The sequence below is a fragment of the Aspergillus brasiliensis genome (assembly GCF_001889945.1).
Source record: "Aspergillus brasiliensis CBS 101740 unplaced genomic scaffold ASPBRscaffold_12, whole genome shotgun sequence".
Lineage (NCBI taxonomy): Eukaryota > Fungi > Ascomycota > Eurotiomycetes > Eurotiales > Aspergillaceae > Aspergillus > Aspergillus brasiliensis.
In genome coordinates, this window is record NW_027137453.1 from 841,997 (window position 1) to 854,522 (window position 12,526).

Consider the following 12,526-nt stretch of genomic DNA (forward strand, 5'->3'; position numbering starts at 1 on the left):
CCTGTGAAACTTAGCACCTTGCGCCTTGTACGAGATGAGATGAGACGAAACTACAGGAACTGTAGACTTGGCTGCTTCGGACAAGCTTTTCCAACATGTTGGTTACAGACAATGGAGATCCAGAAGATTGTTACCGATCCATCCGCCCGTCTCCCGCGACCGACCGACAGCTCGACAATCTGCAATATCATTCCCAACACCTTGCTTTGGAGTTCTAAGTTCCTCCTTACAGCCGAAAGCCAGAAGTCCTCGATCCGAACGTTCGTCTCTATACAAACTTCAGCAAAAGTCTCTCTGATACCAAATATCAGCCTTCACCGTCGTATCTCGCCACATTGAACTTACTCCCAACACTGACAGCCTTGTCAGTCGATCCCGATCTGCCGAACGAGGGGTAGATTATGTACTCTTGCCTATTCCGGTTCTTGAAGAGTTCAAAGTGCGGTTCTCAAATTTGGGTCGGATCCTCAACGGTATCCCGTTTTCGGACCCGAACCTTATCGGGATAATGGGGGGACCATAGCCTGTGCCCTGCCAAGATGTCAAGACCCTGATTATATTAACCAAGGAGCGCCGTCGTCTATAGTGTCTGATACTACTACCTTTGACTCATTCTAGATAATGTATGCTTTCTTATTCGAATCCTGCAAATATGGCCACGTGCGGCCGGTTTGATATCGATCGACGGAGACTATTTCCTGTGCCAATTCGTAGCAGGCTGATATGCGGATCTTACGTAGCATGGCTTGCTGAGGTTTTTATCCGCTATGGTAGTTAGCAGAGCTATTGATCGTGGTGCCATGGTTTTGTTGCTCCTTATGTGATCGTCACCTAGCTTCTTGGGTACTAAACTTCATCTCCCTCCATTCTCCTATTAATATTGATGCAGTCTCTCAGACGAACCATAGTCATCGATTAATGATGACACTACCAGCAGCAAGGACCATGATTCATGGATCTACAAACAATGGCAAACATTATCTCCCCAAGTTCGAAGACCATCTCATAATTAGATCCCCATCTCCCTCAAACCCCCACCAGATATCTCAAGCCTCCTCTAGCGTCCGACCTTGCACTCCGCAACTATCCACCCTCCCCGGCCTACACTCCCCAAACAGAAACTGTAGCATAGCATATACAATTCATCTACGAAGCAAGGCCCAACCATCTGATCTTCAATAATAGCTAGTCACAGATTTCCCAACAACTACTCTTGAAACAAACACAAACCTCCATAAGTAGGCTGAAACATACCGATAAAGCATGTGATACAGGTCATACAACAGAACTACCGAGCTCGAGCTCGAGCTGCCGATCCTAAGCTAGGTCCTGGGCTTTGAAATGAGATTTGAGATTGAGATTGGGTGTTGGGACACTGTGGGGGTGTGATCTGCATAGTAGCTCAGCTGGGAAGCTACTATGATGATGTCTGTGAGTAGCTTGGACATTGCGTCTCCTCGAGTATCAGGTGAGTAGACAGTGTAGCTCTATGACGGACATTTGCCGAGGGGCGGAGATGGGGGTCTGTTTAGTGTTTACTATCTTTGGGCTGTTTTCAGGGAGGATTTTAGTTTAGTCTGTCTGGGAGATTATGTTGCTTTCGGCAGTATGACGATGTAGTTTCGCTTTTTACTAGATCACTATTATGGTGCCTTTGGTATATTGCCCCAAATTGCTGAAATATATTGAGCAAGCTTGAGTCCCCTAGAGCTATTCTTCTAGGTTACGAAGGGTCTTTCTGAAAATGCCGTAACCCCATCTACTAGCGGAGCTGCTCAATTCAATATGCGTCAGGTGAGCAATAGTCCCTTGAATTCTTCTGGAGTGATGGGTGAATAAACCGGAATAGCCATATGGTATATGCCTAATTGCTACACTCTGGTGACACTCGTAAACAAATTATTGGAGTATCCCTAGGCACCCACGTGGTTATCTGGTCGGCGAATCTCACCAGTCGAACGCCATGACACGCGTTGAATTCAAGGGACATTGACCGATAAGTCAACGCAGCAAACAGCCGCCTTAATGAAATTATGTCTTTATCTCAATCGAGGCGGAAAGTTGAAGACGACGATGACATTGAGACGCGACCCCCGCGACGGTCGCGCCACGATCTTCCCGATTCAAGGTCCGCCATAGTATCTCGGAGGGTCGTTGAGACCGGATCACTCTATTCGATCATTCGTCGCGATCCGCGAAGAGCTTATGTTGAACCGATAGGTTGGACGTCGTACCATCTGCAGAGCCTTGGTTGCTCATTTAACCGGCAGAGGCTGCCGGGGAAAGGACATGACCACGACGGTGCACGAGGGGAACCTGATCACAAGGCAACCAGATTCCTATCCCCCGAACATGCTGCGCGCGTGAAGTTTCAGCTAGCACAAGTAAGCACACTGACTGTGAAGAGATATGCGGTTAAGGAGATACTCGAAGCCTACGATATACGCCCGCAGGGGTAAGCATACCCTTTGTGCCTACAATATCAGATTCTGCTGCTAACACGGTGCAGCGCGGAAGATTTGTCCTTCCAATTCAATCGTCATAATGTTGCACGGCTTCCAACAGACGGTATTTTCACGTTGAGCGCTGATATATCCAGTTCGCTTATCGCTTTTGTCACTTTTGACACGATTGAGTCGCTCCGCGAGAGTTATATTCGGCCAAAAAGGAAATTGAGAAATAGACCAATTCTGAACAAGACGCAGAACAAATTACAGCTTATACAACCCCCCGATCAAGCTGAGGATCCGTATCTGGTAGCGCTGCTTATTGCCCTAGCTCAAACGCAACGGCGCCAACAATACCAATCGAGTATCCAGCTTACGAGCACAGCAACAGATGATGCATGTCATTCTTTAACGGTATATCTTATCTCTTTCCAGAGAAATATTTCACGCGCTAATAATATATTTCCCAGGCGAAAGTCCTCGCTATTCCAGGCACCCAATCAAAGTACTTCTACGTGTACACCGCTACAATACCAACGGAGTTCCTTGATAAGTTTGAGGATCCTTTCCGCTTCACTCCAAGTGGTCCTATATCAATATCATATTACCGCATCCCTGTCAAGGAGGAAAGGTCACTGGAGAGATTATATCGGCTACTTCACGGCTGATTTCTGTGCATAGTCAATAGTAAGGAATTACAAAAAAAGGCTTCTAGTCGTACCATACCCGCCGCTCACAGCCGATCATACTGATGAATTCCTTCATCTCTAAGCACCGTAGTTCAACATTCCCTCTGCTGGCATATTCAATAACCTGGCCATAATTGCAGGCTTTCGAGAAGATGGCAATTGCGAATGCGGCGCCAAAGAGACGGCGGTGCATTCTACTGATCGACTGCGGGTTCTAAGGCAGAATCTACGCAAGGACATAGGAGATGCGATGGACGATGTTACGGTTATGTTAAGGAGAAAGGGCCGTCTGGGGAAGAATGACAGCCGTGTACTAATCCCTGTTTTGTATCCTATACACCATTCTAAATGTCCTGTCAATTGACAGTGTACGGAGTAAGGTGATAAAACATCGGCTCGAGTGATAGCACACTTATATAAAGCTACTACAACATAAATAAACGAACAAACCAACATGAACACACACGCAAAACAGTATCATCAATCCTCCAAAAGGATAAAAATTCATCACCACGCCACACTCCACACTCCACACTTTTCCCAAGCACAGCCCCGTTCAAACGGCTCTTTAGTTTTCCACCGTGTAGATAGAAGCTAAAATGTTGTCACGGCGGAAGAACCGAAGAATTCAATTACCGACTAACTAATTAACTAATGCTAATCCTCCCCACCCGCCGCCGCTCGGTACCAAAAATAGATGCGGATGTAGATACAGATGTAGAATTCTTACCCCGATGTACTCTAGAAACTAGAAAGAGAGACGTAAGTGCCAAAATGGTGCTATCTATAGATTAAGATGTTGGGGTTTGGACTGATCATGAAGTAAATATAGCTACTTCGCCCAATTGTATGAGAGAGGGAATCATGGTTGAGCAGTGGCGACTGAGGACGGTCGGGTGGATGTGGTTGTATTGTTGATGGGGTTGGTTTCTAAGTTGTTTAGAACTTAACTACGTAGTATTGCTCGGAGAGGCTATACTGGTATTGTGTAGAGAGGCTAACTTGGAGATGGGATGCTTCTATTTAGGCAATATGTAGGCAAAAGATCGAACGCAAAAGGCACGGGTATCATGGTGCCTTGGTTTTTACGCTTAGTCTTGACCAATGGACTGAGCGGGCAGATGATGAAACATTGGAGAAGCCAGCTGCAGGAATATTCCCTGTCAGCGTGTGATACGGCACTTTTATCAATCGTATACGATGGTTCGGCCAATTCGGGTTACGCTTCCTGCAAGATGGGAAAGAAACTCGGGTTATACGAGCCGTCAAGACTTGCTAATGCTGGTGTCCTTTTCCTCGGCGTTGGCGTAAATTAAGTAACTAACGGTCTGACTAGCTTGGTAAGTAGCCTCGGCTGCGGCATCAACGACCTGTGCATGTCCCCTTTTGACCAGGACCCTGAAGCGTTCATGGCAAATGTTCGGAGAAATACACCCCTGAAATAGCACAGGATGAGTCAGGTAGCGCATAATTGATAACTAACTAGATTAACTGATTATCAGAAAATTCTTTGATGTTCGATCCCTGAGGCGATGCGATGTCTCCGCACGGAAAGGCGACAGGGGGTATCGGGTTAATTGGACGGATTACGCCGTTCCTGCAGCGAGGCATACACACCGTAGTAAGGATTGCGATCCTGCCGCAAGACGGTGCCGGTGTCGTCTTGTTGACTTATCCCCGAAGTGAGTGGAGTGATCCAGATGAGGCCATCAAATCTGACAGGCATGAGCTATCTCGAGAGGTGCTCTGGAGTAGACATCGCGGACTCAAAGACCTTTCATATCTCCTGAGCGTCCAGGGTGGAAATTGAATTCTTTGACTGGGTTGGCTTTTTGTTTCAGCAGCGACGCCCAGACGGAGAGAAATCGACTCGTGCGGTGCCACGAAGGCCTGGACGCGAGAAGAGAGCGAAGAGAGACGAATGAGGACGGCGGATTAACTGGGGCGGAAGCAGCCGTCTGACGTTTTGGCCCGCGTGGCGCGGCCTGCCTGCCTGAAACAGGGGCCTGGACCGCGTCCATTATTGGCCAGATGCTCCCAGTGGGCTCTTGCTATTGGCTCAGCCCGGGGTCGCTGTAACTGTGTATTGTGTATATCCCGATTCTGCAGCGGGGGCACCCAAAAGAATGAAAAAATAGCAGCAGTCATACGCAGCAGCAGTGGCTGTACAAGGTACCGGTACACGCAGCGTACCATACTGGCATACTGGCATACGGTTTAGAGTGTATGCCAGTTACACAATGGCAGCAGCGCACTGAACTTTGTTTTATGGAGCTGCCCCATGTCCAATGCGTGGCAGTCGTTGGTCTGGGATTAATAAGTTCAGGTTGGCACTAAATAGTTAGTAGTTATCCCCAGTCCGTGAACAACTCCTGACGCACCATCCTCTCGATCGATCTTCACTTCTCGGGAATTTTCAATCGTTGCTTATTACCTTCATTTATCACCGTCTCTCCATTCCCGGATTGATCCTTCACGTTCGTTGCCGAAGGCAGGCCCTTCCTTATCCTTTTTAATCCCAGACGACCATCAGTCTCTTTTTCGGACCCAAACACCCCCGTCTACTTTTCAAATAATAATAATGGGCGACGAAGCGAGTCACGATAACCACCTGGCACCCACCGCGGACCCTATACCCGCTGGTATTGGGGCAAATGAGCCCAGAGAACCCCCACGAGGACGTTTGACTCCTCGTCCGTCTTTCCTGGAGAACCATCTCGCCAGCTCCAGAGACACCCAGTTCATGTTAGGAAGACGCAACTCTAGTGAAATCGATCGATATTTTGTATGTCATTATGCTGGTATAGATTGGGAGGGACCACATGATGGACTAACGATGGGATGTATAGCACGGACCGCGAGATCTCGATCGACACTCTAAATGGCCCATCTTTCTACGAATGCACGGCAGTATCATGCCGAAAATGATTCTGCCACTTGCCTTTGTCGCAGCTTGGGCCACCGTCATTACTTGCATCTCCAAGTTTGTCCACAACAGTAGGTTTGTCTTGAATAAGACTGTGATTGCACGCTGACTCATTTTCGCCATCAGTCGGCATCAATGATATTCTTTTGACAGTTACTGGTTTCGTGGTCAGTTTGGCACTGTCGTTCCGCAGTTCGACGGCGTATGAGCGGTATGTCTCAAGTTGACGTACAGATAGACAGCTGCTAATCCTCTCTAGATGGGCGGATGGAAGAAAATACTGGGCGCTCCTCAATCAGACAGCTCGCAACCTCGCACGTACCATCTGGGTCAATACGGCGGAACGTGCAGGAGAGGAAGGCAAAGAGGATTTGCTGGCAAAACTGTAAGTCATGGGAGATTCTTCTCTATATCATCTGCTGACAGAATAGGACGGCCATGAACCTCATTCTGGCATTTGCCGTTTCTCTCAAACATAAGCTGCGATTCGAACCCGATGTTGGCTACGACGATCTAGCAGGCCTGGTTGCGCACCTCGACACGTTTGCCAAAGAGGCCCACGACCGTCAAGTGGTTCAGCCCCCGAAGAAGACGCCCTGGAAGTCAGTCGGTGAATACCTGGGGGTTTCCTTCGCCGAGTCCAACCCGAGAAAGCTTGTCAAGCGGTCCAAGAAGCCATTGGGTCATCTTCCTCTTGAGATCTTGAACCATCTCTCCGCATATATCGACCGGTGCATCGCCAACAATACCCTCAACGTCAGTCTCCACCAAGGACAAGCCAGTATGTATTCTACCTGAATGACCTTCAAGTTCAATAGCTAATGCCCCACAGTCACTGCCCTGTCTACCCTGAACGAAGTCCTCACTGGCACCGAACGCGTCCTGGATACTCCTCTCCCCGCCGCGTACAGCATCTCCATTGCCCAGATTGCCTGGATCTATGTCCTCGTGCTGCCATTCCAGCTGTACGACTTTCTAGAATGGGTGACCATTCCGGCTTCCGTGGGTACGTTTCCCCCTCCCTTAGTAGAAATTTCTAATCTAACAATATGGCAGTTGCCGCCTACATCATTCTTGGGCTCGCCTTCATCGGTAGCGAAATCGAGAACCCCTTCGGCCACGATGTCAACGATCTCCCTCTCGATACCTACTGCCGCCAGCTCGCCGTCGAGCTCGACATCATCACCGCCATGCCCCCGCCCAAGCTGGACGAGTTTGGCACGCGCGAGGACAACTTTGTCCTGTACCCTCTCAGCACCTCCGGATACCCCGAATGGAAGGACCGCTCGGTGGAGGAGATTCGCGCCGCTCTGAGGGCGAAGGTGGTAGCCAATTATCCATCTGCAACGATGTCGGACGCCGCAACGATGGTGGGGAGTATGCGAAGCAAGCAGTCTGTTTAATGTGGTGTGGAAGTGAACCATGACGGGTTGAAAAGTTTAAAAGCAAGGATGAGAGGGAAGATTATTTGATCTTGATATTTTAGGTGTTCAACAAGCATGAGAGTCTGGTGTTCTGTTTACCAAAAAGAGGATGATATTATGTGTGTCTAGGGTTAGTTCGTTGGGTGGGTCGGTCATTCGTTACTATATCTGGGCTGGTCTTTCGATGTGAATATTTGGGATCTTATTAGATATATCATACAATTGCTTAACTGGGTATGCATAGTGCTATATTGTACCGGTTAACGCTTCCACTATGAATATGTAATGCGAGCGAGCAGTAAATACCATCGGTACCTCAACCCCTGGGTCCCCGCCAAACATCTATCGGCGCCCCGTCTGTGCTCTTCAGACACATTCGTTCTCCATAGAAAAGGGTCGCTGCGATGCTCGAAGTACGATGAGACCCTACCTCTACCAACCAAGCGGAATCACTATACGCAGCTCCAACCTGATGGACTCACACCCCAAAACATGCTTACGCAAATCACCATACTCTATCCCATAGATGACCTAAATAACCCCCCAACACCCCATACCCAACCAGACCATAGATGCATATATGGGTATCTCTACTACGGAACAAACACCTCCCCCCCATCTCCATGCACCAAAGCCCCCAAATAATTCCCCTTCGCACACACCCTCCACGCCACGCTGTTTCCTTCCGCATCACCACCACTACCACTACCTCCTCCTGATATATTCGAACCTGTATTCCCTCCAATCCACGAACTCAGCGCCGCTACAACCGCTGCTGCATCGTCGCGGGGTACGCGTGTCCATACTGTGCTTCCTGATGATCCTAGTCCTCCTGTTGATTTTCCTTTTTGGCTAGTTGATGATGACGGAGATATCTTCAATATATCAATAGGTATAGAAGTCCCCGTTAACCCGAGAAACTGGGATAGTGCGGCGGAGAGGTATGTTCGGGCTGTGAGGGGGTCGAGGGGGGTGGATGATGTGGAGGTAGGGGGGTTTGTTATTCTGGATGAGGTTAGTCAGATCGTAGGTATAATATAAGGAGAAGAGATGGGATAAGGAAGATGTACAATTGGAGTTTCAGGTATGTCCATGTTGGTGTGCGCGAGGTGAAGTGGATGGTTTTGGGTGTGTTGGGGTCGGAGGTGGATGTGGTGTTGGGGGATTTGCGTTTTGATGTTGTTGTTGTGGTTTGAGGTGGGGGGATTGTGGTTGACATTGTGAGTATTGTTGTAAAGAGGGTGATAAAGGTGTCGGTAGAGGGTGTAGAGTAGGTAGTAGGTAGGGATTGAGTTGGTTGAATTGGAGGATATGCGATGCGATGCGATGCGGGCGGAGATTGAAGAAAAGAAAAATCCCCGTGATGTGATGTCACGGCCGGCGGTGCGCGCCTGCGGTAGCGGTAACCACTATGAAGCTAGATACCAATTACATGTTTAATTATGATCGGCTCAGCCAGTCAATTAGATTATATACCTCTATATAAAAAGTATATCATGATCATTTCTGCATAATAGCCCCCTCTAATATCCCCCGCGCCCGCAATAAATACTCATCTTCGCTCTGTTTCCCGATATCCAGCTTCGTAATAGCCAGTGTCTTTTCTCGGGATTTTAACCCCCGGATGACTTCTACGTTGGACTTGGGGACTTGGAAGATCTGTATATAATTGCCCACATTATTATCATATTATGTTCCTGGAGATTGAACGATTTGTAAAGTGAGTGGGCATGGGAGCTCACCTGCGCCAAAACACGCGACACCGCTGCATTCGCCTCGCCCTTCCTGGGCACTGCGGCGACACATACATCCACTCTGTCTGTTCCGATGGCGGTTATGCCTTCGCGGTTGTTTGAGGCGTTTGGCTTCACGTGGCAGGAGATTTGGAGAGTGTGGCGCTGGTGGTTGGGTCGGGATTTGGTGGTCGCGGTTTGGATTAGGCGGAGGAGGGGGGAGGTGGGCATTGCAGTTGGTTTAGTTGAAGTGTATGGTAATATGGATAATCTATTTTGATATTGAAGAGAGTTTAGTGAGGTGGTGATGGATGTGTAGAATACTAGATAGATGTAGGATGCTAAACGATAGGAGTGCGGGTTGCGCAGGGGAAGTAGTCCTAGTATTTACTATATCTGAGGCCGATTATTGGCTGAGAGATGCGGGATATAGATGGCTTCCGAATGGTATCATTTGGTGCACTACTACTACTACTCTACACTACTCATGTTTCTTGATGTGGTGTACTCTGTGAACCATATTGTTTGTAGGCGATTCGGTTATTGCTATAGTAGTCTACTGGTTACTGTCTATCCTAGGCATCAAGAACTCTGCTGAGCAACAACAAGATACAGCGACAGTATGATAACTTCATGTTCATGTGGATCCACACTCGGTGTTACTCCCATCACCATGCCAGAGAAACAATTCTGCGTTCCTCAACATGCAAAATCGTGCCTCGCTGCCACACTACTTCACCTATCTTGCTCGCTCCCAGCCTCTTGTGAGGGCATTAACAGCAGAGCACCCCAGCCCATAGCACAGAACAAAGACAACCCCAGATTGAGTCACACTGCCTCACCCAGCCGCTGCATTCAATCTCCATTGAGGTGCAAAAGCAACAATAGGGATCCACCCAAGAACAAAGGTCAATGACAATGAATTCTTTGTTGCTACGGGGCTCATTGTTTCAGAGTGGACCTCTCACTGGGGTAGATCCAGCCTCTGAAGTTCTGATTGGCCAAGTCAGATCTATAGGGTCCAGTGACTGCGATATTGATGGCTGGGGCCCCGGTGCACACTGTCAAGATCCGAGATGCGGAGATCGGGGCCATCTGTGATTTCGGGGAGATTTGCTTAACGATGCTGATCGTCAGCTTCAGTCGATAGTATGCTTTGGGGGATGGTGTATCCGTAGACAATTCGAAGATAGACATGTTTGGGTTCGTTGGATAGAGCGCAGTCAGCTCAATCTCTCGTCTTCAGGATAGGCCGAAATGGTCGTCGGAAACGCCGCAACGGCCATCGAAACGCATCATCCAGGAAACAACGAAGAGCACGCAAGAGTATACTGAGTGAATTCTTCTCCTCCAAATCGAACAATGGGATTCTGTTCATGGACCCTATTTTATCTAGAGCTTCATGCCAGCCCCTCTATTAATCGTAGCTGTTAATAAAGAGGCAATGCCCCCCCCCCCCCGGAGGACTAGACGCTTTTGTCGAACATCCTCCTCTTCCTCTTGCGAGATCTCCAGCGAGTTCAACTGCTTCATCTGCTTCGTGCACAGTCTTCTGTTGTTTCGTACTCTTCTTCGTTCTTCATTCGTGGATAGTAGCAATCTTCAACTGCGTGCCGCAATCAAGGCTTCGTTTCGTTTCTAATCAAGTCCCTCGAGAAAGATTAGTCGTTTCAAGATCCTCTCCAAGCGAGACATTCGATACAACTCATCTGCTAGAATGGCCGTTGTCTCTAGCGAAAGCACCAGCGAGTTCCAGGGCATGTTGGCCCAAAACTATGCAATGAGTTAGTACACATCTGCAATCGGGGTCAAGAGACTAACAAGAAGCAGTTCACTCTTACCGTGAGGCGTGCCAAGAACAGGCCGACTCTGGAGACTTTACCTCTTTCCATCCTGATCAGCAAGACTGGTCATGGGATAATCTCCCCGATATTCTCTATCAGCTCAAGCCCACCGGCCCTAAGAGCAAGCTGGAGCCGCCACTGATGAGTTACGAGATTCACGGAAAGTTTTTGCGTGATATTCCTGTCTTGCCCGACCACATTGCCTCAGACGTGGACGAGTTCCGCGTGGAAGCCTGGATGCGCCTCGATATACGGATCCGCCTTGGCGACATTGTCGAACGCATGAGCAAAGAGTTTCGCATTGCCCCGAACGCACTGCAGCAGCGCGGTGGAAGGTTCCGTCAGGCGTTCGGCTTGTTGGCCTGGGACTCAGGCAATAAGCTGAGCCGCGAGCTTGAGTCTAAGCTGATGCAGGCGTTGATGGAGCACGGCATTGATCCTGCTCTCAATACCACTCGGGGACTCACTCCTGGTTTGATCAATCCAGCTCTGGGTGAAGCTGGCGGACGAATCCCTCTCCCACCTACTTACACTTTGGAGAAGCGCAAGAAGCGGAAGCGCTCAATGCGGACTATTGGTCCCAAGAGGCCCAAGAAGATGCCACGAGTGCAGGAGCAGATGCTCGTCGATGCAGCCCAAGCCGCTCTTCGTGTGTTCCAGAACGTCAGGCCAGCGCCGTCTCAGAATGGATTCGATAGCGGAATTCCCAGCGTCTGTGAGGATATGCAGGTTGATATGCCTATTGAAGATTTGCTCGCTGTTGAGATGAACGGTGCCGCCACCATTCCTGTCCCGGTTACCGCCATTGTGTCGGACGTTATCGAATCGAATGCCGGTGAAGACTGGCCAATGTCTGACGCCGTCCAGGAGGCTGAACCCCTGTACAAGCTTTTCCCAGTTGATCAACGTCTAGATCAACCGACGGGGCCACTGCCTGTGTTTCGGCATGAGATCCCAGACCTCCAGTTGCCCGATTTCGTGTGTCCAATGGATCTCGATCTGACCCAAGGGGTCAAGAATCCGTGGTGTGATGGGTACCAGGCCCTGGAGACCGTTGGCCATAGGGCACAGGTTGAGCAGAATTTGGGCAACGGCCTGCAGCTAGGAAAGACTGGCACGCAAACACTCTTCAACACAGATGAAGAGACATTGCTGCCAACTCCGATCAAGGCCCTCTACGAAGAGGACATCAAGGCAATGCAGCCAACCGGCGGCCTTTATCTCATGAAGCGGCCCCTGGTCCTGGATGCAATGCCAGGGCCCATGCAAGTCGCCGTTTTCAACCATTGCCTCTGGGAGTTCAATGTCGGGGAGCGCTTCGTTTTCAATCTGCCATACATTGGCCCGTGAAGAGATGCTTCAGGATATCGGTCTTGACTCTGGTCACTTGGCCGTTTGATTTCATTGTTTCCAGCTTCATCTGATCCTTTCGGAGTTCAAGTTCGTTCTGTCTTTCGATTTCT

At 49.2% G+C, this 12,526-nt stretch overlaps 5 protein-coding genes across 5 annotated transcripts; 3 read left to right on the top strand and 2 right to left on the bottom strand.

The window, feature by feature from the left end:
* Positions 1-2,033: 2,033 nt before the first annotated feature.
* ASPBRDRAFT_68198 (uncharacterized protein) lies at positions 2,034-3,139 on the top strand (the record flags this gene model as incomplete). The annotated part of the gene is made up of 3 exons (XM_067628992.1): positions 2,034-2,455; positions 2,510-2,861; positions 2,918-3,139. 3 exons carry the CDS (start codon positions 2,034-2,036, stop codon positions 3,113-3,115), a joined length of 972 nt encoding a protein of 323 aa, XP_067475921.1. The 3' UTR covers positions 3,116-3,139.
* Positions 3,140-5,717: 2,578 nt separating this feature from the next.
* Positions 5,718-7,465, top strand: ASPBRDRAFT_58018 (UPF0187 domain membrane protein; the record flags this gene model as incomplete). The annotated part of the gene is made up of 7 exons (XM_067627833.1): positions 5,718-5,921; positions 5,986-6,133; positions 6,189-6,273; positions 6,322-6,447; positions 6,494-6,843; positions 6,895-7,068; positions 7,119-7,465. The coding sequence occupies 7 exons, from the start codon at positions 5,718-5,720 to the stop codon at positions 7,463-7,465; spliced, it is 1,434 nt and encodes a 477-aa protein (XP_067475922.1).
* Positions 7,466-8,079: 614 nt separating this feature from the next.
* Positions 8,080-8,705, bottom strand: ASPBRDRAFT_133052 (uncharacterized protein; the record flags this gene model as incomplete). The annotated part of the gene is made up of 2 exons (XM_067618493.1): positions 8,080-8,491; positions 8,557-8,705. The coding sequence occupies 2 exons, from the start codon at positions 8,703-8,705 to the stop codon at positions 8,080-8,082; spliced, it is 561 nt and encodes a 186-aa protein (XP_067475923.1).
* A 281-nt stretch (positions 8,706-8,986) lies between these two features.
* On the bottom strand, positions 8,987-9,543 carry ASPBRDRAFT_184514 (DUF167 domain-containing protein; the record flags this gene model as incomplete). Its single annotated transcript, XM_067620023.1, has 2 exons — positions 9,229-9,543; positions 8,987-9,145 (listed from the first exon to the last, which is right to left on the bottom strand). The coding sequence occupies exons 1-2, from the start codon at positions 9,448-9,450 to the stop codon at positions 8,987-8,989; spliced, it is 381 nt and encodes a 126-aa protein (XP_067475924.1). The 5' UTR covers positions 9,451-9,543.
* Positions 9,544-10,936: 1,393 nt separating this feature from the next.
* Positions 10,937-12,413, top strand: ASPBRDRAFT_132789 (uncharacterized protein; the record flags this gene model as incomplete). Its single annotated transcript, XM_067618474.1, has 2 exons — positions 10,937-11,003; positions 11,044-12,413. The coding sequence occupies 2 exons, from the start codon at positions 10,937-10,939 to the stop codon at positions 12,411-12,413; spliced, it is 1,437 nt and encodes a 478-aa protein (XP_067475925.1).
* Positions 12,414-12,526: the final 113 nt, after the last annotated feature.